Here is a 27,602-nt window from a genome sequence, read left to right as displayed (position 1 = left end):
CCTGCCATCACCGCGCCATCATGTAGTGGTCTCATCCTTTATTAAAGTGCATGAAATGCCCTGTATTGTTATTCCTAGGCTTCTTATTACAGTGCATGAAATGCCCTGTATTGTTATTCCTAGGCTTCTTATTACAGTGCATGAAATGCCCTGTATTGTTATTCCTAGGCTTCTTATTCTTCTTCTTCTTATTACAGTGCATGAAATGCCCTGTATTGTTATTCCTAGGCGTCTTATTACAGTGCATGAAATGCCCTGTATTGTTATTCCTAGGCTTCTTATTCTTCATCTTCTTCTTATTATTCTCTTTACCGACTTCTGCGCTTAATTCAGCTTCCTTCTTTCCTTCTTCCACTCTTCTTTCCTTCTTCCACTCTTCTTTCCTTTCTTCACTCTTCTTTCCTTTCTTCTTTCCTTCTTCCACTCTTCTTTCCTTCTTCCTCACTTCTTTCCTTCTTTTACTCTTCTTCCACTCTTCTTTCCTTCTTTCACTCTTCTTTTTTTTTCTTCCTTTCTTAACTTTTGCATTTCATGCACTGGTATTTCCTTCAGGAAATGCATTTTCTAGTTACAGTGCATGAAATGCCCTGTATTGTTATTCCTAGGCTTCTTATTCTTCATCTTCTTCTTCTTATTCTCTTTACCGACTTCTGCGCATAATTCAGCTTGAACCGCTTAACGTAGAAACTTCGTTCAAACTTTGCTGCATAGGTCTTGTTAAGGACACTTATGCTATGTATTTTTCATTTTTCTAAACTTTATACTTTTTAAAATATTAAAGAAAAACTAATACAAATTTTCCCATTGACTTACATTGGGCCATTATGACATCATAATAGGGTCATTAAACTGGCTTGCACCTGTGCTTCACTGACACCTGCGCCAAGGTTCTAAGGCTCCTCTTCTCTCTGTCCCTCTCCATTCAACTGTATAACTAGGAATATTAAGAGACACCTTCCATACTGTACTTTTTTTTTTTCTATCTTTCTCTCTATCCCTCTCACTCTACTTTTTCTCACACTCCATCTCTCTGCTTCACTCCATTTTCTCTCCTTCTTTCAATATTTTCCCTCTTCACTCTCTCTTTACTGTCTTTATCCAGAGCCACTCTTGTTCACTCTTCTTTCCTTTCTTCTTTCACTTCTTTCTTTTCTTCTTTCCTTCTTCCACTCTTCCTTACTTCTTCCACTCTCCTTTCCTTTCTTCTTTCCTTCTTCCACTCTTCTTTCCTTCTTCTACTCTTCTTTTCTTTCTTCACTCTTCTTTCCTTCTTCCACTCTTCTTTCCTTCTTTCACTCTTCTTTTTTCTTCCACTCTTCTTTTCTTTCTTCACTTCTTTCCTTTCTTCTTTCCTTCTTTCACTCTTCTTTCTTTTCTTCTTTCCTTTCTTCACTCTTCTTTCCTTTATTCTTTCCTTCTTTCACGCTTCTTTCCTTCTTTTACTCTTCTTTCCTTTCTTCTTTCCTTCTTTCACTCTTCTTTCTTTTCTTATTCCTTTCTTAACTTTTGCATTTCATGCACTGGTATTTCCTTCAGGAAATGCATTTTCTAGTTACAGTGCATGAAATGCCCTGTATTGTTATTCCTAGGCTTCTTATTCTTCATCTTCTTCTTCTTATTCTCTTTACCGACTTCTGCGCATAATTCAGCTTGAACCGCTTAACGTAGAAACTTCGTTCAAACTTTGCTGCATAGGTCTTGTTAAGGACACTTATGCTATGTATTTTTCATTTTTCTAAACTTTATACTTTTTAAAATATTAAAGAAAAACTAATACAAATTTTCCCATTGACTTACATTGGGCCATTATGACATCATAATAGGGTCATTAAACTGGCTTGCACCTGTGCTTCACTGACACCTGCGCCAAGGTTCTAAGGCTCCTCTTCTCTCTGTCCCTCTCCATTCAACTGTATAACTAGGAATATTAAGAGACACCTTCCATACTGTACTTTTTTTTTTTCTATCTTTCTCTCTATCCCTCTCACTCTACTTTTTCTCACACTCCATCTCTCTGCTTCACTCCATTTTCTCTCCTTCTTTCAATATTTTCCCTCTTCACTCTCTCTTTACTGTCTTTATCCAGAGCCACTCTTGTTCACTCTTCTTTCCTTTCTTCTTTCACTTCTTTCTTTTCTTCTTTCCTTCTTCCACTCTTCCTTACTTCTTCCACTCTCCTTTCCTTTCTTCTTTCCTTCTTCCACTCTTCTTTCCTTCTTCTACTCTTCTTTTCTTTCTTCACTCTTCTTTCCTTCTTCCACTCTTCTTTCCTTCTTTCACTCTTCTTTTTTTCTTCCACTCTTCTTTTCTTTCTTCACTTCTTTCCTTTCTTCTTTCCTTCTTTCACTCTTCTTTCTTTTCTTCTTTCCTTTCTTCACTCTTCTTTCCTTTATTCTTTCCTTCTTTCACGCTTCTTTCCTTCTTTTACTCTTCTTTCCTTTCTTCTTTCCTTCTTTCACTCTTCTTTCTTTTCTTATTCCTTTCTTAACTTTTGCATTTCATGCACTGGTATTTCCTTCAGGAAATGCATTTTCTAGTTACAGTGCATGAAATGCCCTGTATTGTTATTCCTAGGCTTCTTATTCTTCATCTTCTTCTTATTATTCTCTTTACCGACTTCTGCGCTTAATTCAGCTTGAACCGCTTAACTTAGAAACTTCGTTCAAACTTTGCTGCATAGGTCTTGTTAAGGACACTTATGCTATGTATTTTTCATTTTTCTAAACTTTATACTTTTTAAAATATTAAAGAAAAACTAATACAATTTCTCCCATTGACTTACATTGGGCCATTATGACATCATAATAGGGTCTTTAAACTGGCTTGCACCTGTGCTTCACTGACACCTGCGCCAAGGTTCCAAGGCTCCTCTTCTCTCTGTCCCTCTCCATTCAACTGTATAACTAGGAATATTATTCTTTCCTTCTTCCACTCTTCTTCTTTCGTTCTTCCACTCTTCTTTCCTTCTTCCACTCTCCTTTCCTTTCTTCTTTCCTTCTTCCACTCTTCTTTCCTTCTTCTACTCTTCTTTTCTTTCTTCACTCTTCTTTCCTTCTTCCACTCTTCTTTCCTTCTTCTACTCTTCTTTCCTTTCTTCACTCTTCTTTCTTTTCTTCTTTCCTTCTTCCACTCTTCCTTCCTTCTTCAACTCTTCTTTCCTTTCTTCACTCTTCTTTCCTTCTTCCACTCTTCTTTCCTTCTTCAACTCTTCTTTTCTTCTTCCACTCTTCTTTCCTTTCTTCACTCTTCTTTGCTTTCTTCTTTTCTTCTTTTACTCTTCTTTCTTTTCTTCTTTCCTTTTACTCTTCTTTCCTTTCTTCTTTCCTTCTTTCACTCTTCTTTCTTTTCTTCTTCCTTTCTTAACTTTTGCATTTCATGCACTGGTATTTCCTTCAGGAAATGCATTTTCTAGTTCTTCTTCTTCTTATTATTACAGTGCATGAAATGCCCTGTATTGTTATTCCTTCGTTTCTTATTCTTCTTCTACTTCTTATTATTCTTTTTACCGACTTCTGCGCTTAATTCAGCTCGAACCGCTTAACTTAGAAACTCCGTTCAAACTTTGGCGTGTAGGTCTTGTAAAGGACACTTATGCTATGTATTTTTCATTTGTCTAAACGTTATACTTTTTAAGATATTAAAGAAAAACTAATACAAATTTTCCCATTGACTTACATTTAACAAGTAACTTTTCAGTAGCTAAGCTCTTTTATTGATCAAGTAGCGCAGTAGCGTCCTCGAAAGCTAATTTCTCCTGGACAGTTCTGATGTGTTTTGTCATTTGGTGGATTATTGTGTTGACAAAGCACTTAAAAAGCATCTCACATATCCCTTTCTGCAGTTTAAGTTACAACCGATCTCACGAGAGCTGAGTACAGCGAGGGCTGTCATCGTCTCATCTCCACTCACACAGCGCCTGCGCGGCCAGTCTGACTAGATAACAGCAAAATATTAAAACTTTGTATTCGCGGGCAAAACGATTTTTGGGAGAGCTAACAGCTACTTTCCTCACAGAGGAGTTGGCAACACGGACACACACACACACACATAAGGCTGTATGATGGTAGTGGTAGTCACGATTGTTTTCCTAAACAGAGGTCACTAAGCTACTATGGATGACCTAAATTTCCCTCGGGATTAATAAAGTATCCATCTATTTATCGTTCTATCTATCTAGGTCGGAGACAGTTCTTAGCGATGTTAATTTGTAAACTCATGCATTTGTTTTTCCGGTATTGGGCTATTGTTCAATAAATACATCTAAACATATTTTAGCCTTTATCTGACTGACAGTTGTGTTGGTCACTAAAATTGCATTGACTTGGCATGCAGTTTGTTTAACTGAAAGTAGCTACTAATGTATCAAGCTACTTTTGACAGGTTTTTGTAACTTAGCTTGCTACATTTTTATGAGTGGTAGCTTCTGTGTAGTGAAGCTGAATTTATTGTAGAGTAGCTTGTAGCTTAGCTCACTACACATATCAAGTAGCTTGCCCATCACTGACTAATTGACCTATTTTGATTTCTCACTGCAAAGGTCAATTTCATTTTTCTAAAGGGCAAAATAGTACATAGGACGCAGCAATTTAGCTGTTTGTCTGTTCTCAGTGCTCTTCAAGGCCAAAGAAGGTGTCCTCAGACTTAATGCTCATTACAAAGTGCCATCAATTTGTGTCTTCCAAACATGAACCACATTGGCCTTCAAATCTCCTTTGCTTGCTTGAAATGGAGCTGCCTGCTTAGTCATCAATCCTGTTCAAAATGCAGCAAATGCAGTCTCCTCTTTCTGTCTCATGATTTGTGTCAGCATTAATATCTGGAAGTGGTCTTGCTTCTGCGTGCAGCCGGCCAGGTAGAGAGGTAGAGATAGAGAAAGGAGTGAAGGGAGGGGAGAGAATCAGAAACATGGCAGATTAATTCATGCATGTATCACGATAAGAAAGCTAGCATACATGTGGCAAATGCATACGGTACCTACAAACATAAGATGGTATATTCATGATGCATACAAAATGAATAATGTGTTTGTAAAGTTACTATTTCAAGGGTAATTGGAGCAATAAAACAGAAAACTATGTTGATGGTAGCAATTATTTACATTACGGGTAAATAGGCTAGCACAGAGTGTGTAGATGTATCATGAGCGTGGTTGAGTTAATGCATGACTGTGGGAATGGGTTGGTGTAGGCAGAGGGTTTCTGCAAGTAGATCAGGCGGAGAGACTACAGCAGCATCCCACAGCAGAGACAGTCTAGACTAGGAGGGGAAGAAAGAGACAAAGTGAGTGGGTAGAGCTTGGCTTGAGAAACGACACATTTACAGATTGATTTCAATTTTGTATTGTTTCTGGGTTTGCGACCTTTTAGTCTTCATTTTAAACAGGTTTGTACTTCATTAATAAACCCATCATTTTGTCAATTTTTCTCATTACTCTTTCTCCTGTATCACAAGAAAAGAACATTACCTCAATACAATTTCTCTATATTTTGTATGTGTCTGGCATGAGTGCATTACATGTAGCCTAAGCTATGAGTGAGATGTTCATCTCAAGTGTCTTTGTATATAATGTATCTTTAATGCATCTGACATGTTTAAAACTTGTCATTTTCATGTGTATCTGTGTGTGTGTGGCTCCTCCTCCTCATGTGTATGTATGTTTGTGTGGCTCCTCCTCCTCATGTGTGTGGCTCCTCCTCCTCATGTGTATCTGTGTGTGTGTGGCTTCTTCTCCTCATGTGTATCTGCGTGTGTGGCTCCTCCTCCTCATGTGTGTGGCTCCTCCTCCTCATGTGTATCTGTGTGTGTGTGGCTCCTCCTCCTCATGTGTATCTATGTGTGTGTGGCTCCTCCTCCTCATGTGTATCTATGTGTGTGTGGCTCCTCCTCCTCATGTGTATCTGTGTGTGTGTGGCTCCTCCTCCTCATGTGTATCTGTGTGTGTGTGGCTCCTCCTCCTCATGTGTATCTCTGTGTGTGTGGCTCCTCCTCCTCATGTGTATCTGTGTGTGTGTGGCTCCTCCTCCTCATGTGTATGTATGTGTGTGTGGCTCCTCCTCCTCATGTGTATCTCTGTGTGTGTGGCTCCTCCTCCTCATGTGTATCTGTGTGTGTGTGGCTCCTCCTCCTCAGGGGACAACATCCTAGGCGTCCTTAAGCACCTGGTCATGTCCGAGAAGTTGGCTGATGCTTCTGAGTATCGCCACGGAAACATGGTGTTTTTTGACCTACTGGGCGTGGTTGTGGTGGCATATCCAGCTCGTGTTGGCACCATCATCAACTGCATGGCTACCATGGCAACATTCTTTTACTTTGGAAAGAAGTACATGCTGCACAGAAATATGGGTAGGTGATGAGATCTTTCAAAAGCATATACCGTAAATCCTCAAATAGTAGCCGGGGCTTTTATTTACTTAGGCTGCACAGCGCACCGGCTTGTCTTAGGGGCAGGCCTTTATTTCTCACGGCTCTTCAGAATGTTCAAAAAAGTTCCGTTTATTTGAATGGGGCACCCCAACGTTAGCAGGTCTGTAATTTCTTGATATTCACCACCTTGAAAAGTTAATGACGCTGTCATTGGCAACAGGTTTTGTGTTTCTAATTCACATCTTTCATATCATTCCGCAAGAAGTCCGTCATTTAACGTAGCGGAAAGTCATTGTAACTTGAAGTCAGCAAGTAATGGGTTGCTACGCAACACCTGGAACGTTAAAGTTCTATTAGCCTGAAGGAAAAAAAATTCTTAGCGGAATCACGAAACGGCAACAAAATCATTAAAAAGAGGTATTTTGGAGGAATGTCTTCTATCGTTTAGGCAAGTAACTGTATAATAACAAATTCGCCTACAACATTAAACATGAGGAGAACATATATTTATGAAATGCATTCAATTAAATTGTGATGTCTGCTTTGTGCTGGACTGATGCTGGTAGGCTACAGTAAAATAGGCTACCGGTACCTTTTTTTTTACCCCCGGCCTGTATACGGGGCCCGGCCTTTATTTGTCCGTATCGACCACGCCCCCGGCTACTATCTGAAGCCCGGCCTCTAATTGAATCCCGGTCTTTATTTGAGGATTTACGGTATGTATGAATGAAGCTGATGACGGGGCTTAACAGAAAGCAAAACTGTTTCAGGCTTGCGGGTAGTCTGTTTTACCATCAGTAACAAAGGTTTTGTTATTTATGACTATTGAATATCGTTCCATTTATTTCTCATTTCTAAGTGATCTATGTGTGTGTAGGGGGTCGATATGTCCAGGATCTGGTGATTGCGGTTGGCGTGACGCTGCTCAGCTGGCTGGTGACTCTTTTGTCAGTGCTAATTGTAGCGCTGCTAGTGACCTTGTTGGGCCGCTCCATGTTCTGGTACAACCACTTCTACGCCTCCATCTGCCTGTATGGGGCCGCCGCTACCGGCAAAATGATCCTTATTCACACTCTGGCCAAAAACCTCTATTATGGGGTAAGTGCACTGGCACACACATATGTACATATGCACAATCACTGACTTAACCCTGTACACAAATGCACCGTCAGTTCATCCAGAAGACTTTTAATGCCAATTCTATTCTAAAAATTCCACTGTTTTGTAAACTATACAGTATTTTGTTCTGCAGACTCCACAACCTGAGCAGCTCACTTGATAAATCCCATGTCCAGTTTTTTAGGAGTTAGCTGTCTTTCTGAATGTCAATGTCAATCTGAATGCTTAACCTTCTGAAAGTTTTGACGCAGGAAAACATTTGAGCAGAAAGGGGTTTTAATTTGTGGTTTGTCCTAACAGTGGTTCGTACTGAGCCAGTGAGCTGCATAGAAGAATATCACGTAAACTTTTAACATTTATTGCCTTGTAGAATTTGTGTGGTTACATTTATTGTATTGATATACAGAAATTCTCATTTATACTTAAGACTTAATGTACCAGTGTTTTAGATCATGTGTTTGGATCACTTTCAGCAGTCTTTTTCCATTCCAGACTTTCATTTTTAAATTATGGAAGTTATGGAAGCCATTTGGTTAGTGCTGTCTATCAGGCAGTGTAACTTCATTTACTTATTCTACTCTGACAGTGTGTGATCAGTATGGACATGCTCCTCTAATACTGTTCTTATTCTACTCTAATATTGTTCTTATTCTACTCTGACAGTGTGTGAGTATGGACATGCCCCTCTAATACTGTTCTTATTCTACTCTGTCAGTGTGTGAGCAGTATGGACATGCTCCTCTAAATACTTTTAATTTCTTTGTATAGTAGGGTTCTTTCTAACAAGCATCACCTCTGGTTCTTCAGCACACTGGTTCCATTTGTATAACCCCCACCAGGAAGGTTACGTTTTGGGTTCAGTTTGTCTGTCTATCTGTCTGTTCGAGCCTGATCTTACAGAAACTACCATGCCAATTGTCATGAAATTTGGTGAAGTTTTGGAGCGGATCTGGATCAAGGGCTGCATTCAGAGCATTTTTTCCCTTTCTTTAACATTGTGAGAGAGAGAGGGCATTTCTTTATCATTGTGAGAGAGAGAGGGGGCATTTCTTTAACATTGTGAGAGAGAGAGAGGGCATTTTTTTATCATTGTGAGAGAGAGAGGGCATTTTTTTATCATTGTGAGAGAGATAGGGCATTTTTTTATCATTGTGAGAGAGAGAGAGGGCATTTCTTTATCATTGTGAGAGAGAGAGAGGGCATTTTTTTATCATTGTGAGAGAGAGAGGGCATTTCTTTATCATTGTGAGAGAGAGAGAGGGCATTTTTTTATCATTGTGAGAGAGAGAGGGCATTTTTTTATCATTGTGAGAGAGATAGGGCATTTTTTTATCATTGTGAGAGAGAGAGAGGGCATTTTTTTATCATTGTGAGAGAGAGAGGGCATTTTTTTATCATTGTGAGAGAGAGAGGGCATTTTTTTATCATTGTGAGAGAGAGAGGGCATTTCTTTATCATTGTGAGAGAGAGAGGGCATTTTTTTATCATTGTGAGAGAGAGAGAGGGCATTTTTTTATCATTGTGAGAGAGAGAGGGCATTTTTTTATCATTGTGAGAGAGAGAGGGCATTTTTTTATCATTGTGAGAGAGAGAGGGCATTTCTTTATCATTGTGAGAGAGAGAGGGCATTTTTTTATCATTGTGAGAGAGAGAGAGGGCATTTTTTTATCATTGTGAGAGAGAGAGAGAGGGCATTTTTTCACATCTGCTGGCCTTTGTGCACCATTGGCCTTGGTGGAGGTCTGTGCTCCCATGTTATATTACAAGTGGAATGGTATTTCTGTGGATGGTTCTCAAAATTCCAGTCCAAGTTTCCATTAGTGAGCAGTGAGTGGGAAGATGTACCAATACAATACAAGCTGTTGTGGTAATGCTGAGTACTCCAGGGTTTAGTGTGGCCAAATCACATGCTGAAGTGCTGAAGTGTCTGCTCTTTGATTAAGTAACTTGTCATAAAATAGGCTCACTTATTTGAAGAAGGCAGTCCTATCTTAATTGTCAAGGTTCACCGGCAGGCAGGGCCGGATTAACAATTTTCCGTGCCCTGGGCAACAAAGCTCAAGGGCCCCCCCCCCCCCCCCCTCGGCCAAACAATCGCAAAGTCGCTATCATCAAGATCATATAGCTCTATACTATCAGGCTTCTGCATGGCTCAGTGGAGATGTATGTGTGTACAATAGCCTCAGCATAAAGTGCATGCATTCAAAAGACAAAACAGATGCACAACTGTGCATAACTTTTTACAATGAATCTTTCACAGAACTTGGTGGCTTGATGAGTACTTATTGAATGTTTCAATATGTAGCCAATCAACTATCTGTTGACTGCAACAGTGAAATAAAGCAGACAGCTAGAGAAGCCTTAACTTAAAACCAGAGAACATTTTAAAAATGCAAAAATGTGAAATTATCACCAGCCATGAAGCAGGCAATTAGTGTGTATTGAGTAAAAGTAAACCATTGACTACACTGTTGCATGTCATTTCAAAGTCAAGATCATGTTTATTGTATCACAATTCAACATTTGATGTTGATCACTTCACTACTATATATCCTTATTATTTTATTTAAACAAATGGAACTTACAACTGGCCTCCCTTAAAGACTGAACTCATGACTACACAAACAATTATGAGGCCTAATGACCTATCTTTACTTTTACTTTACTTCTCACATTAACACGCATATATTAATTCTAGTAACCATTCCAACCAATAACCAATTCCAGCAGTAACAATTAACACACTAGGATTCATATACACATATATATATTATATAAATTCATATAGACAAATTAATTATTTTCTCACATTAAAACACATATTATTAACTCAAACACTTAATGCCTCACAACTGGCCTCTTTTCAACACTGAACTCATGAAGAAACAAACAATTCAATTATTAGGCCTAATGACCTATCTTAGCTTTTAAAACTTCTCACATCAACACATACAGTTGATTATGTTCTCAATTGAAGATTACTCAGTGGCCTTCCTTCTAGACTTCAAATATGCAAACTCGTGCACAATATCTTCAAAATCCATTCACAATCCATTCCAACAACTTCATTTTCTATGGACAGTAAAGAAAGAGCAGAAAGTCTTGTCTGTGTCATAGTGGTTCTTAATGCATTTTTTACTCGTTTTAAAACAGAAAACGACCTCTCACCCTCACAATTTGAGACTGGCAGAGTTAAAAACATTTTAAGTGCAACATATATATTTGGGAATGTTGTTTTAAGGCCATTTGTTTCAAGAATCTGCAACATTTTAACAGGGGAAGTCTCACTCGACACAAAGTGTGTGAACTGCATGAGCTCGTCTGCTAGGGACGCATCTAGGTCTGTAGGATACGTGGATGTCAGCCTAGCAGCTCGTTCGCGCACATCACGCTCATCATAGTCCCTGTCAAATAAAACGCCAAAGAGCTCACACACATCTGTGTAGGCACCGATCCGTTTTGATAGGCAAGAAGTGAGTTTGTCAATAATCACATAATATGTTTCCACTTTGAATTTTAGACTGCCATTAGTAAAGACGACCTCCTCATCGTTGTCACTCTCGTCAGAAAATCTCTTTCTTTTTCTCCTACGTGAAATGTCATACTGATAGTCCTGTGTAGCACTGACAGATCGTGCTGATTCTTCCAGCTCTGCAAACTGGTCTCGTAACTTGCCAACATAGGAGAGCAGTGACTGTAAAAGCCGCACAGCAGTTGCTAAATCTATGTCTCTTGTTTGAATTTTGTCACTGGTTGCTTTAAATCTGCCTAGTATTCTGTCCCACACCATGGTCATCATAACACTTTCAAGTGTATCAAGTTTCGCAACCAGCGCAGAAGCCTCACGTTTGCATCGTTCTTTTTCGTCACTGTCCGAGGCTATTTTGGCCAATGAATCTCGAATTGTGCTGTAATTTTTGCATAGAGCTTTCGTTGAGTCTGCTCTACAGCTCCACCTCGTACCACAGAGGGATTTTAATGTATGGCTAATGCTAAAGTCGCTGTTTTTGAAAACTGTATTCCAGCGATAAGTTGAAGCACTGCAAAATGTATAAAGAGACTGTAGAAGTTCAAAAAAAGAGATGACATCTGCACTACAGTCTTCAATGGTATTAACACCAACAAGGTTTAATGAGTGGGCGGCACACGGTGTATAGTGGATTAGTGGGTTTACTTTTTTCAACTGAGCTTGGAGTCCGTTATACTTGCCAGACATGTTGCTAGCATTATCATAACTTTGACCACGACAGTTTGCCAAGTCCAGGCCAAGGTTTCGCACCATGCTAATGACAGATTCCGCTAAACTAAGGCCTGTGTGGCTGTGGATGGGCTCAAATCCTATGAACCTTTCAACTACTTTCCCACTTGCATTAACGAATCGGAATACAAATGTCAGCTGATCCACATGCGAAAGATCTGGGGTGGAATCGACGATAACAGAGAAATATTTCGCCTGCTTAATTTCATCTGCAATGACTTGCTTTGTTTTGTCACCCATTAATGCAATAAATTCATCACACACAGTGGAAGAGATGTATGAGGGCTTACCTTTCCCCTTGTTGCCATGCTTTACAAGGTGTTCTTTTAAAAATGGGTCGAAATGTGCAATGACCTCTAATGTCCCAAGATAATTTCCATTATGCACTGAGCCCAACAGTTCGTTGTCGCCTCTGAAAGCTAACCCCCTAGCTGCCAAAAACTTGATGACAGTAACCACACGCCTCAGTACCTCTGTCCAGTACCGTTGTTCTGCCTCACATTGTCGGACAAGTGCAGCATCCACTCGGCAAACGACTTGGGATCTCTGTATTAGAGACAACATATTCCGTCTATGTTCCAAACTTTTTTCATGGTCCCCGATCCTCTCCGAGTGTTTCCAATCGCTAAATCCACTGATGAAGGCATGTTGTTGGGTTTGGGGTGACAGGAGTTTGCAGGCATGACAGTAAACAGAGCCAGTAGATGGTGAATAAAGCAGCCATTCCCTCGGGACGACTTCGTTGTTTTGAAGACGACAATTAAATAGGTCATTTGTGAGAGAGCGGGTTCGACACCCAAGCCCAGACTCCCTCACGGATGCTGGGTACCTGCTAGCCCGGTTGTGGAAGGCAGCTGGTCCTCTGTGGATGGCCTCCTCCCTCAGCGTCTCTGTCAGGGGTCCCCAAAGTGCCGGATCTGACGGGAGTGTGAAGGTGCTGCGGGGGCTGGAGCTACCTGTGGTCTCAGCTCTTTCAGTCGGGCTTGCATCATGTTCGTTGTGATGATGTGGAGGCTGTTCATCCTCGTCGTCCTCTTGCTCTTGGCTCAGTTGGCTGTCGTCCCATGTCTCACTGCTAGCTTCCACACTGGTGGTAGCCTGACTGCTAGTGCTAGCACTAACGTTAACGTTAGCTGTTTCCACAGCCACCACAGGTGAAGGAGGGATTTCAGCGTTTCCATCACCTTTTCTCAGAGGGCACTGATTTGGAGTAAAATAATTGGCTATTTTTGGTAGATGTTTCAAATTGTCGACTAACTTCAATTCTTTTTTTCTTTTCAATTTTCTTTTAGCACTCCCGCTTAACTGCTTCTCCATCTTGCTACACTGCTTCTCCCCATAGAATGCTCTCCTCCAGCCACAGCGCTTCAAGTCACGTGACTCTCGTTCGCAGTGTCCGCGGGGTACAGCTGGCAAGCCGCAAGCGGCATTTGTGCAGGCAGCTACTAGACTACATAAACACTGTTTTTGACGTGATTTAACATAATATTTTGATCGAACGAGTTGCAATAAAGTTCTCACATTAAGGAAAGTAAAGACTGCGTTCATAACGTGATATAACATTTTAGTTGAAGTTGTCCAGGGCCCCTTAGATGTCATGTGCCCCTGGGCAAGTGCCCAGTTGCCCTAATGGTTAATCCGGCCTTGCCGGCAGGCTCAAGAAACGAACAGTGGGTGGCAGTGGAGCTCTCTGTGAACTTGGAAGTGTTATATAGACTTGGAGTGGCTGATGGATTAGCACTCCCATTCATTGCAGTGGCCTGCTGGGGCATTCACCCCAAGAAAGTAAGCAAATTGGGCCTCACCATGATTAAGGATCGCTCAGTTCCAGGGCACAGAAACTGTGCTGAAAGTTGAATCACGGCGTAGATGAATGTAGCACATTTATGAAATGGTCATGATCAAACTCTGTGCCAGATTAATGTAGCACATTCATTAAATGGTCATGATCAAACTCTGTGCCAGATTAATGTAGCACATTTATGAAATGGTCATGATACTGTATAGCATGTTGAGATCAAACTCTGTGCCAGGGGCCAGAGCTCCCACATGCCCCACCCACCCTCCACCCTGCTGAAGAACCAATTCCTCAGACCCCTCCTTAATTTAATCCACAGAATACCCTATTACATAATGCTTGAAATCCAGGAAGTCCTATCCCTACAAGATACGGGAAAGCCCTCAAATGCCCTCAACAGTAGTGTTAATGTACAACCTAGTGTATAACCTTTTAGTTATAAACTATTTCAGACATGTAGTTACTGTTTGTTCATTAAATTGTAACTCTGTCACAAAACGGCAGTTTATTTAAACTTCAAAATGAATTTGGCAAATGTATCAGCAGTTGGAATACGGTAAACAAATGGAACTACTTCATTTATGTGCAAATATAAAAAAAAGTTAAAGGTGCAGTCCTCGATCATGGCGAAAGATTGTTGATATTTAAACTTAACATACACCCCTCTCTTCACTGGCTGGAATAGCGTATTGCTCGGTCAGAGCCACTTTGTTTCCTTCCCATTGCCAGAGCCAGCCTATGTCAAAACACCACATGGAGAACCATGAGGAGAAATTCACTGAATTTCACAAAAACTATTGGATTATAAACTGTACCTTTAATTGACATTCTAAAGAATGTATCACAATAGGAAATTCAACCAAGCTATGGTATAAATGTACACACTATATATGTGCATTCAACCAAGCCATGGTATAAATATTCCAGTCTCTTCTCTTGTACTGTATATTCATTAACCTATGACCTGCAACTTTTTGGCCTTCTCAACCCATTGTGGTGTCCACCCTTCCCCTTCACCCTATCCTTCTCCTAGGCCTACCATAATAAGAGTCCCTTCACCTTCACCCCATCCTTCTCCTAGGCCTACCATAATAAGAGTCTCTTTCCCTGCTCAATTCAGTTTCATTGAAATGGAGATACATTCCACTGAAGGAGCAACTAGCGGCATGAAGCCAAATGTTCAGTTGAAATCGGTTTGAAATCCTGTCCCCTTTCTCTTCTGTGTACTTCGTCTAGAAGCTTCCATTACTGCTCTCTGTTTTGTCATTTCCTCACCCCCTTCCTGTATATATTCCTCTTTATATTCCTTGTCTATATTCCTCTCTCTGTGTCATCGTAGAACGTGCAGCAGTTGGAGCTGGGAGACCTGTTCTTCGACGTGAGCCTGGCGCTGTGGTGCTGTTCCCTGGTCTACCTCACCCAGCAGGGCTTGTGCTCTGCCTATGTGCCAATGCTTATGGTGGCCTTCCCCCTCATCACCAAGCTGCTGTTAACCAGGGAGTTCAAACAGAGAGGTGGGAACATGTGATCTCTCATCGTCTCTCATCCCCCATTCATCTATCAGTATTCTTATGTCACTCAGTCTTTCTTCTGCTACGTGTTTCCTTTCCAAGGTGCCTCAGTGAAATACTCAATCCTCTTTCTGGTGGGACTGGCTCTACCTTATGTGCACTTCATGTTCCTAATCTGGGTGGTCTTTGAGATTTTCACTCCGATCCTTGGCCGCAGTGGCACTGAGATACCTCCAGATGTGGTGCTGGCCTCACTTATCACCCTGGCAACCGTTCTCCTCTCCTCATACTTTGTAAGTTATCGTGCTGGTAGTGATATTTATCATTTGAAATGCATCTAGAAAACAAAACATCTAAATACAGCTGTGGTTAATTGTTGTGTCTTTCGCTCTGTTTCTGTTCTTCCCTCTACACACATTCTCCCACATACACCATACTCTCTCTCTTTTTTATCTGTCTGTGTCGGTCTGTCTGTCTGTCTGTCTGTCTGTCTGTCTGTCTGTCTGTCTGTCTGTCTGTCTATATACACACACATTCTCTCCTCTTCCTCTCACCACCATCCTCACTCCTAGTTGCACTTCATCTACCTGGCCCGTGGCACCAAGTGGATCCTGTCCGTGCTGGGGACTGTGTTTACAGCGGTCTTTCTTCTGGTGTCATGTGGGATGCTCTTCCCGTACTCCTCCGACCCCTCTTCTCCCAGACCAAAGCGAGTGTTTCTGCAGGTAGACCCATTCTCTGTGATTGTCAGCTTCCCTCACATATGAATATGAAAGTTGGGTTTTTAACTCAACTTGATGACATATTGACGAATGTATTATTTCTGTGGGTTCTAAACAGCAACTATATCTTTACATTCTTGTTTTACACTCACAGCTGTAAACAGCTGTAAACAGCTGAAATCAACAGCAATTGGTCTGTTTTATTATTAGTTTATCAATGTTTTATTAGTTTTATTAATTAATTGTGTTGATAGCAAAAATGTCCTTAACATAGGCTAGGTCTAGCCTGTAGTACACTGTAGACATTTATTTTATGTTCTGTGAAATATGCTGTTCATTTTTCTCGTAGAGTTAATTCCCTTTATTCACCGTAGTTTCCAGACTATTAACTGCACTGTATACAAACTGCATGACAGCATAAATGCCACACACACACACAAACACACACACACACACACACACACACACATACATACATACACACATACACACACATACACATACACAAGCTGTTCTTAGGGTTACAGTGTCCATTGACGTCAGTGTACTCCATTTGAACTTATTTAAGCAAATGTCTGTACGGTCTGTCTGCCTACGGTTTAAACGAGACAGAGATGTGCCAAGCAAAGCTTTTCAAACAGTGCATTGGTGTCTGTGAACTTGAACCAAACAAGTGATAAATGGCTTGTTATCACAGCAGTCATCCGAATTCGCCTTGGTATGATTGGCTCAGACGACACAAATTTAACGATACATGCATTTATTAATATGCCATTCTGCACCACTCTAGTGTCCTATGACTGCATACAAGCAAAAAGCCATTCTGTTAACCCCCACCATAGTGAATTCAACTGCATGGCTGTGGCCTTCACATCGTTTAAATGAATATGTGTGTACTTAATAAATCTACAGCAAGGCAAGCTTCATCATTTATTGGGGAATTGATGTAGACTATAGTGGAAGTGAAAAGGTAGTGATGGGTAATGTTCTGAGGAGATGAGTCCTGTTACTGCGTACACATGGAGAAACAAGAACGCTCAATTTATCAAAACTCGCAGAAATGACAAAATATTCACCATTTAATGGCAAAAACAGTCCCAACCAAACCAAATGTTTGAAAGAGGCAAATAAACCAGGCTAAGATTCAACACATATTTGGAAACCATCAGATGAGCTGTTTTGGCATCTACCTCAATTAATTTCCTCTTTGCCCTTATGTTTCATAAACAGAACATATATGATGACAAATTTGACTATGAGACTAAATAGTGGAAATAAATAGTGAGTGTCTGATCAAGCTTTCTATGTAGTGGAACATCAACATCATGTTCACGTTGAATATGTTATCACTATACCTATAAGATGAAGGCAATTTATTTGCAGCTCATCCGTGGTTCAAGTCAAATAGTGTACATTGTCCCTGTTTGTTTGCACTGGGTGTCAATCAGGGCATATTACATAAATAAATAATACAAAAACATACATAAAATAAGTGAACTTAATTTCACTGTTGTCTTCAGACGGCTGTAGATATCTGAAGAGGTTTCCACGTCTAGTTCCTTGGTACTGTGTCCTATGATGACTAGTTCCTTGGTACTGTGTCCTATGATGATTAGTTCCTTGGTACTGTGTCCTATGATGACTAGTTCCTTGGTACTGTGTCCTATGATGACTAGTTCCTTGGTACTGTGTCCTATGATGACTAGTTCCTTGGTACTGTGTCCTATGATGACTAGTTCCTTGGTACTGTGTCCTATGATGACTAGTTCCTTGGTACTGTGTCCTATGATGACTTGCTCTGGCCTATTTTCAGCACACGACTCGTACCTTCCATGGACTGGATGGGCAGGTTGAGCACAAAGACTCAGGGCTCTGGATCAACAGCTTTGACTACACAGCTATGCAACACATCACACCTCACATCCCAGAGATCAATGACACCATCCGCCAACGCTGCCAGGAAGACTTACCCTTCTGCGGCTTCCCCTGGTTCCTCCCCGTCAAGTTCCTGGTGAAGTGAGTACTAAGATCATGAAACTTAAAAACATCAATTGTATTTCTTGTATACTCCCGGTGCATGTACAAACAAAAAAACAAAAAGAAGCCTATTACTGTAACAGTGGCATAGCAGAATGCAGGGGCAGGGTCTTTTATTCTGTTCCACAGGCCAACAAAAGAGAACAGACTTACCAACATATGTTCATGCAAATCACCAGACAATCTCAATAGGCACAATGTGAGGCAACCTTTTCTCAGGAAGACTTCACAACGAATAATAGAAACCAGAGCCTTTTCTCAGGCAGTAAATGAGCTCCACGGATGAGGTGAGTTGGCACTGTGGGAAGCTGCCCATTAAAACGCAGACGATCCAGAGCGTTGCAGTAAACCAGGAGGCGTGACTTAGGGTGTGACAATTGCATGACAACCTAGAGGTTTTGTCCTCTCCAAACAGGGTGCAGGGTGCTCCAAGTATGTGGTTCATTGACTAACCCGGATAAGTAAACCTCCTAATGGAAGAGCTCTATTGCTTCATTCTTCTAATAAAACAAAGCCATAGGGTTCTTCTCTTAGGAGGTGTACCACTTACTCTGAGTCAGCTTATCCAGTTTAGTTCTTAAACCACACACTTGGAATACCCCCCTGGTGCAGGGCATTGTTGAACATGCTTCTTGATATTTATTAATAGAACAAGTTGTAGTCATGGAGAAGAACTTATAGGGGTACCTCTGTATATGTCGTAGTATTATCATATGCTTTTGATGTTTTTGCAAATAACAGTATTAAGTATCATAAATAACAGTATTATAAATGCAGCTTTTGATACATACATAGTTCCAATTTCATGAATGGTTTGTGTTATTTCTGGCTTTGTGTTTTTAGAAAGAACTGGTACCTCCCAGCAGAAGAAGTGTCTCCAAAGTCCCCTATGAAGTTCAGACTTGTGTCCAAACACCAGACGGAGTGGGGCACAATCCGAATGTCTTTTGAGGCAGAAGGTCAGAAAACTCATCCATAAAAAGAGGTGTCATTCAATCGATTTGTAAACAAATTGAAATGATCTATTCAATTAGGCAAATAGCCAATATCAACATGTGTCTTTTGTGTGTAACTGCTGTTGTGTCCTCCAGGGCCCAGCCACATGTCCCTGTACCTGCTCCCCCACAGTGGCGCTACTCTCACCAGCTGGTCATTGGGGGATGGCATTCCCAAGTTTGATCTCAGTGGGGAATACTTTATATTTTATTCCCATGGTCTGGAGGCCCCTGCTTGGAACTTTTGGTTTGAAATTCAGGTGAGAATTTGTTTGCCAACGAGTGGGACCAAATGCCTGTGTTACTGACTATATATAGCTGTGTGTTCCCTTTATTCATGGCTGAAATATATTGTCCGGTATTTTCTGCTGATGGTTTGAATGCATTGATGTCAATTGTCCATGTTTGTTCATGGTCATATTCTCATGTCTGTGTGGTGTACAGCCTTCAAGCACAGGACCAGACGAGGGCATGATCTCGATGGCCATCTCATCTCATTACTTCTTCGGGGAGGACAAGCTCACCCCCCAGCTGGACCTGATGCTCCAGCGCTTCCCCCTGTGGGCCTTCCCCTCTTCCTGGGTCAGCACGTACAACATGTACCGCTACTGAAGGGCTCTCCCATCCATACAGCCACGCACACATGTACACACACTCACACATTACATACACCATTACAAGGGTTTGAGAGTTTCTCAAGTTATTGCCGGTACAAAATATCACATTCACACACACACACACACACACACACACACACACACACACACACTTATTCACACCCAATCTGCTGCTGCACAAACATCCACTGGATGAATCCACCTCACACAGATGCACAAGAAACATACTCACAAACTGTTACCGTGTACATATCCTTACTGACACACACACTTACACAAAAACAACCATCACTGTGTCAACGGGCTAACATACTATGGAGCAACTTCAAAGCCAAGACAGAACCAAGTTTATTTATTGAGGACCAACCGAAATGTTTTTCCGTTCTCCACCGTGGTCTCTCTCTTCTCTCTCTCCACCGTGGTCTCTCTCTTCTGTCTCTCCACCGTGGTCTCTCTCTTCTCTCTCTCCATCGTGGTCTCTCTCCACCGTGGTCTGTCTCTTCTCTCTCTCCATCGTGGTCTCTCTCTTCAGTCTCTCCACCGTGGTCTCTCTCTTCTGTCTCTCCAGCGTGGTCTCTCTCTTCTCTCTCTCCACCGTGGTCTCTCTCTTCTCTCTCTCCACCGTGGTCTCTCTCTTCTGTCTCTCCACCGTGGTCTCTCTCTTCTGTCTCTCCACCGTGGTCTCTCTCCACCGTGGTCTCTCTTCAGTCTCTCCACCGTGGTCTCTCTCCACCGTGGTCTCTCTTCAGTCTCTCCACCGTGGTCTCTCTCCACCGTGGTCTCTCTTCAGTCTCTCCACCGTGGTCTCTCTCTTCTGTCTCTCTTGCGCTCCCTTTTCTCACACTGTTAAATCGGTCTGTGTGAAATGCCTTGCGTGATTTCCCCACTTCATGTTGTGTTATTTGGTCTGGCAAGGTAATGTTCATGTGTACAAAGAGTCATGGAGAAGGAGTCGAGTTAGGAGGCAGGGTTTTCTGAAAGCCCCCTCTTAAGTTCCCAGGACACCTCTCCTGCCAGATGGCCTTAAGAGACCAAGTGGCTCAAACAGGACTCAAGTGCTTTGAATTTCTACGTAAGCCTGTAGTCTTCTGTAGTCAGCTGGATTGTTGCTACAGAACAGGGATGTGTTAGCACCTTCATCACAACAACAGGGATGTGTTAGCATCTTCATCACAACAACAGGGATGTGTTAGCATCTTCATCACAACAACAGGGATGTGTTAGCACCTTCATCACAACAACAGGGATGTGTTAGCATCTTCATCACAACAGCAGGGATGTGTTAGCATCTTCATCACAACAACAGGGATGTGTTAGCACCTTCATCACAACAACAGGGATGTGTTAGCATCTTCATCACAACAACAGGGATGTGTTAGCACCTTCATCACAACAACAGGGATGTGTTAGCATCTTCATCACAACAGCAGGGATGTGTTAGCATCTTCATCACAACAACAGGGATGTGTTAGCACCTTCATCACAACAACAGGGATGTGTTAGCACCTTCTGAAAGTCCTTCACCATAAGACTTTACACGAATGTTGAAACAGCGATGCAGCTCCTCGCATTTAAATACATTTTCCTCGTGACTCATATGTTGACGATTATTTTTAAGAGGAGACAAAGTAGTATTGACACATCCAACAACTTCACTCACTAAACCTTCATTGGTAACCCTTCCTTTTACAGTCCCCTTATGACTAAGTATTTACTCTGTAGATTATAGTATATTATTGGGTAATGACCATGGGTAATATTTAGGTAAAACATGGAGTCTACGGCTGAAATACACTATTACCCATCAAGTCACAGAAGTCCCGTGTAGTTAGGACCGCTTTAGGAACGTAGGCAACCAACTCTTACCAAAACCTCCTTTATTACCCATCAATTCGAGTTACAATTGTAGTTATCCAAGGTTTATGTTTGTAACAGCCCTTCTTCTTCAATAGCTATTGTTCATGGCTGCACCCGTTTATATATTATAAGGGTTTATTCAATTGACCTTATACTTACCTGGTAACAAACTTCTCAAGAACAGTTTTCTATTGGGGTCATGGTACATCTTCTTGAAAACTGTGAACTTTCCTGCAGACGTTTTTACAAACCCAGTTAGTAAACTGAAACTGTACTGTAAAAGGGGGCTTTATTTGTTTCCATGGTAGTATCAGGCTCTTACCATATAATTTGTAATAGAACATTCCCTTTTCCATACAATCAACACAAACTTGAACCATATATTCTGCAACGTTAATAAAACATGACAATTTACGTACGTAAAAAAACTAAACAGAAAAACTTCAGACATTTGTACTTTATTTCATAGAAGAACTTGGCTGTAAAAAGCTAAAATAGGCTACTTTCCATCTTGAACATTAGGGGGAATTCTACGTTTCTAATTAATATTCAATAATACAGTCAAGTTATTCTATAAAATACAAAAAAACTGACGTATTTATGTGTAATGTTTTACTTACTGAGTATGTGTCATGTTTAACTAACGTTGCAGAATAAATGGTACATAAAATACACTATTCCCCATCAAGTCACCGAAGGACCGTGTAGTTGTGACCGGTTTAGGAAGTAAGCAATTGTAATTGAGTCAAACTGGCCAAATCTACACAGTACTTATTGTAGTTGATGGGTAATTGTGGAGGTTTTTCTTACCTCAGTATTTTAGCTGTAATTTCTCTGTATTTGCCTACTTATTACTTGAACTAATTACCCAATAATATACTTTAATTTACCGGGTAAATACTTAGTAATTATGGGGACTGTAAAAGGAAGGGTTTCCCTTTCATTTTGATGTTCTTGCATGCTTGTTTCAAAGCGCATTTGCACACAAGTGGTGCTTCTCACATGAGTCTGAGCCTTAACCTTGAGTGCTAAGAGCAGCTTTTATTAACCTCTGATCGAAGGGATTTCTGAAAGAAGATGATCTTCTAAACCTCACTTCCTGATTCTGCTCTTGTTACTGAGACTCAGTGCTCAAGGTTCATGTTTGGTTGCATTTATATTAGTTAGTGTGGATGTTACACTGCATTCAATTGGGAATCTGTAGTCGAGTGATATTTTGCTTTTGGTGACAGAAATGTGGGATTGTCTAAAAGAAATGACTGCTGTCTATCGCTGACATTCTGACCTGCAGGCATGCATTTGCATTGGAGTAAAGTGCTTTTCTGCTTGTGGGTCAGTATCTGTTATTTCCTTGTATTTTTTGGTCTTTTTGCAGCTGTTGTAAGTCCTCAATGTGGGACCTGATTGGATCTTTACTGCTAACAAAATGTATTTTCTCTTTAATTTTTATAATGTTAATAAGTGGCTTTGGAACAATAGAGTAAAGTGCGTGGTGGGAATCGGATGGGATTATAGGAAGTACCCTACTGTTTCTCACTTTGACATATAAGACCTTTAACTCTCTACTATCTAGATTTACTTTAAGTCTTTGAATTTGCAATCTACACAGGAGCAGGTTTATTTGCCCATTGTTTGGCATGGTTTGGAATAAACAGCAATAGTGTTCTTTTTTACTTTAAAAGCTTTCAAATGTAATGGGCTTACTGTTTGAGAAAGAATTTCCTGTCAGAACTTCCTGTGTGGTGTCTCTTTGAAAGGTGCAAATCAGACATGCATAATTCAAACTATGCAAATTACCTCTCAGCTTGGGCACGTGGGGCGCAATTCTCCCATGCGGAACCCCCCCCCCCCCTACGCACTTTTCAGTCTAGGTGTATTCTGTCCTTGACTTAAGTCTAAGATTTGGGCGCCGTGAAGGCAGGTATGTGGATCAAACCCATATTACCTCATGTAATATTAGGCTACAACAGGGGTTGATCTTCTGAACAAACACAGTAAATATTTAGTTCAATTATGGTCAAACTCAGCAATGAAGTTTTAATTTAATTGAAATTTGAATTAAATCCCACCTCTGTCGCGAGTCTGCCTTCATTTTGAAATGAAGCGCTGTGTGCGTGATCGGAGTGCATAGGGAAGGAATGCGTGGAACTGAAATGTGCGTAACTGAGGCGCACAAACAAGGACTTGAGCACTTGAGAATACAGCCCAATACAGCCTGTGGCGTGAGCAGCAGAGGAGCTTGGTCACAGCACCACCGTGACTAAAACATGACCGTTCCCACTCCAATCTAGGGGTGCTACCTCCCCAGTCTGACCTTTGACAACCACTCTTGTGTAGAGTTTGTGCGGGCAGAAATCTAAGACATTCTGAAATGGCTCCTAGGAAAGTCTGCTCCATGGTTTAATGTGGATGCAGCACCCCTACATAAGAGAGACCTGATGCTCCTCTGGGTGGGATGCTTTCTGTTTCTCTGCAGGTCATGATGAGTGTCTGGTGTTTATATGACAGCACACATTAGCTCTCCCACAGTAGGTCTGCTGTGTGCAAGGACATTGGGAGGATGTTGTTGTACTGCAGACAAACTAGGAATGAGAACATGGCTACTTTGGATGATTTAAGATAGTCACACCACGGGAGAACTAGAAAAGGAATAGCACTGTGTCCAAGTATTTAGTTTTTTTTGCTAAATACACCACTTTTTGTGATTTCTAATCAAGTTTGATCATAGTAGCTAGATATAAGAAGCAATGCTATACTTTGATTTATTAATTCAGCAACATGAACTGAATCAGATTTACCACTGAAGCTATTTTATAGTTGATACATGTTGAAAGTGATCATTCATTTTTTATTTAATTTTAACTTTTATTTAGTGTGCAGAAATGAACTTTCCAGTCTCAAATGACTATGGATTGTGAGCAATTAAAGAGTATGTTCAGTAACAGCCATCGTGCAGGGCAACACTCATCCCTCATGTTTTAAACCTCTGCACTTTTCCCCAGAGTGCATACGTTACCCAAAACCTCCATGCCTTACTTTACACTCTGCCACATGTATGAAGGTGTATGTGAATGGTATATCCTAAAAGGTAATCAACCTCAGTTTCACATGTGTAATCAGCATGGGTCTGTAAAAGGGCCCCTCGCAGGTCATCTTCACTGTACTCACACTACTGTACTCTGTACTGGAAACTGACTGTTCGGATGTTTGTGCCTAACACCACTTTAGACCCAGAGCCCCACTCATCTCCTGTGATCTTCTCTCTTCTGTGGGGAGATTGATTATATATGTGGGGTGAGGTAGCATGGCCAGCCCTGTCCTGATTAATGCTGTGAACCGTCTCCTTGTGTGGATTTGTATATGGTTTTAAGGGTTCTGTATACGAATTGAAAAAACACCATATGTTATGTGTCTTGTTTTGTTGTCACTCATATGGCTTTGTTTTGCTGTCACGTATCTATCTGAAGTTGTTAACACAACCTAAAATCAAAGCTTAATCCAGGAAAAATCTTAAACATTTGGTTTGTACTAATGTTTGAACTGAACAGGAAGATTTGTGAATTTACGGTTTTAACGGAAATGAAAACCTAAGGGATCTGAAAACATCATTCAGTGCATAAATAAGTCTTAATCTGTTGACCCATCTGACTGAGTGAAACATGGCTGTCTTGTTGAGATTTGAATATGTTGAAGTGCACTAATGTTTAACTCCTCTAATTTTTTTCAATTAAAGGCTTTTCAATTATCCACCATTCAGGTAGTGTGTTTTTTGATAGTGGCAACAAATACAGATTTACCAACCATGATGGTGCTGCTGGGTTTAAGTCAATGTGTTGCCCCACCTTGGTGCCCCTGAGGTAAATAAAATACAGCAGAAGTGCCCTCTGTTTCCCCCACAGTGGAGCAACCATGAGAATATTCCCTCTATGGTGACCACATACAGTGGGGAAAATAAGTATTTGACCCCCTGCCGATTTCGCAAGTTTGGCCACTTGCAGAGAAATGCATGATCTACAATTGTATTGGTAGGTCTATTTTAACAGTGAGAGACAGAATATCAACAAAAACATCCATAAAACTGCATTTTATAACAGTTATGAATTGATTTGCATTTGATGGCGGCAAATAAGTATTTGAACCCCTAGCAAAACATGACTTAGTACTTGGCGGAGTAACCCTTGTAGGCAAGCACAAACGTCAGACTGTTCTTCTAGTTGGTCACCAGGTTTACACACATCTCAGGAGGGATTTTGGTCCACTCCTCTTTGCAGATCCTCTCCAAATCCTTAAGGTTGCGTTTTCAATGGGAGGGAATGGGGGAATGAGGTTCAAGCCCAATATTCCACGGTACATGGCCCCATCCATAGTCCCCTCGATGCGGTGGAGTCGTCCTGTACCCTTGGCAGAGAAACAGCCCCAAAGCATAATGTTTCCAACTCCATGCTTGACGGTGGGGATGGTGTTCTTGGGGTCATATTCAGCATTCTTCCCCCTCCAAACGCGGCAAGTCGAATTGATGCCAAAGAGCTTGATTTTGGTCTCATCTGACCACATCCTGTCTCCCAATCCTCCTTAGAATCATTCAAGTGTTCATTGGCAAACTTCAGACGGCCCTGTACATGTGCTTCCTTGAGCAGGGGGACCTTGCCGAGCGCTGCAGTACTTCAAACCATTACGGCGTAGTGTGTTGCCAATGGTTTTCTTGGTGACTGTGGTCCCAGCTGCCTTGAGATCATTCACAAGCTCCCCCCGTGTAGTTCTGGAGTTATCTTGCACGTTTCGGATGATCACCGATACTGCACGAGGCGAGATCTTGCATGGAGCCCCGGACCGAGGGTGATTGACAGTTGTTTGGTGTTGCTTCCATTTGCTAATAATTGCACCAACAGTTGTCTGCTTCTCACCAAGCTGCTTGCCCATGGTTTTGTAGCCCATTCCAGCCTTTTGCAGGTCTACAATCTTATCTCTAATGTCCTTGGACAACTCTTTGGTCTTGCCCATGGTGGTGAGGTTGAAGGTGTGAAGTATGATTCTTTGGACAGGTTTCTTTTATACACGTCACCAGTTGAGATCAGGTGTACCTTGTTAGGCCTAATGAGGACTAATCTGTGTGCCTCGTGGGCACATAACTGGTCTGTGGGAGCCAGAATTCTTGCTGTTTGTTAGGGGTTCAAATACTTATTTGCCGCGATCAAATGCAAATCAATTCATAACTGTTATAAAATGCAATTTTCTGGATGTTTTTGTTGATATTCTGTCTCTCACTGTTAAAATAGACCTACCATTACAATTATAGATCACGCATTTCTTTGCAAGTGGCCAAACTTGCAAAATCGGCAGGGGGTCAAATACTTATTTTCCCCACTGTACATGTTAAATCATATAACACAATGCACGCATAACTAAAAATCCCCATGCACCTAGCCAGCCAACATAACTCATCACAACGTAACACATACAATTCCCAATATCAATTAAACTGAACTACAGACAGCACATGTTGTACTGTGAAGGAGGGCCTTTACGGATCCCGGGTACAGTATGCGGCCTGTGTTGCGGCTGTCGCCAGCCAGTTGGGCACTGTTGTGTATCCTGCCACTCTTACTATCCTAACTCAAATCTGCATGCACCATGTCAACCAACCATAACTAAACATAACTCACCATAACTAAACTGCAAGGCAGCCTCCATCTCATTTACATTACATTTAGTCATTTAGCAGACGCTTTTGTCCAAAGCGACGTACAAGGGAGAGAACAGTCAAGGTAAGAGCAATAAAAAGCATGGTGTAACAATAAATACTACTTTACATGAGAATTAGAAAAACAACGACCTAGAAAAAAGGAAAAAGAAGTGCAGGAATGTAACTGCTGAAGTGCAAGTTAAGCCTTAGTCACCCTCTCCTTCTATATCACATTGCTAAGGCTAATACTGATAAAGTGGCTATGTTAACTACTGTTAATTGTTTACCTACATTTATCTCCTTATCTGTTTATCAAATTGAAAATGACCACATTTTGGCGCTATATAATAAAATTTAATCAACATATTGAGGTGCAAATCTGGGTGCCCTTTCATTCCAAATAAAAGACATGATTTAATACCCCCTCTAGTGCTCCTCAGGTGGGACAATATCATGATGCCATGATGGACAACCGTGAGCTTTTGCATTAAATGGATGTATGGATGCATTACTAATGCTATTTATTCTCTAGGTTTGCTCAGGTCTGTATAACATGCTTAACATGCTAAATTATATAGATACCATGCTTAGTAATGTCTGTATAGAATATATGGCACAAATTGTAATACAAATCTTTAAATA

The 27,602-nt window shown here is 41.1% G+C and overlaps 1 protein-coding gene across 1 annotated transcript in view; it reads left to right on the top strand.

Annotated features, from left to right (window-relative positions):
• LOC105902417 (endoplasmic reticulum metallopeptidase 1) overlaps positions 1-19,893 on the top strand; it is a 31,307-nt gene extending 11,414 nt beyond the window's left edge. Inside the window, exons 7-15 of the mRNA XM_012830002.3 lie at positions 6,130-6,342; positions 7,241-7,461; positions 14,878-15,052; positions 15,152-15,342; positions 15,622-15,774; positions 17,585-17,787; positions 18,652-18,767; positions 18,900-19,063; positions 19,248-19,893. Coding sequence (XP_012685456.1) covers positions 6,130-6,342; positions 7,241-7,461; positions 14,878-15,052; positions 15,152-15,342; positions 15,622-15,774; positions 17,585-17,787; positions 18,652-18,767; positions 18,900-19,063; positions 19,248-19,415 — 1,604 coding nt within the window. The 3' untranslated portion in view covers positions 19,416-19,893. The remainder of the gene's footprint in view (positions 1-6,129; positions 6,343-7,240; positions 7,462-14,877; positions 15,053-15,151; positions 15,343-15,621; positions 15,775-17,584; positions 17,788-18,651; positions 18,768-18,899; positions 19,064-19,247) is intronic.
• The last annotated feature ends 7,709 nt before the right edge of the window (positions 19,894-27,602 follow it).

The sequence above is a fragment of the Clupea harengus genome, chromosome 12 (assembly GCF_900700415.2).
Source record: "Clupea harengus chromosome 12, Ch_v2.0.2, whole genome shotgun sequence".
NCBI classification, from domain to species: domain Eukaryota; kingdom Metazoa; phylum Chordata; class Actinopteri; order Clupeiformes; family Clupeidae; genus Clupea; species Clupea harengus.
This window is presented reverse-complemented; position numbering and strand designations above follow the sequence as displayed.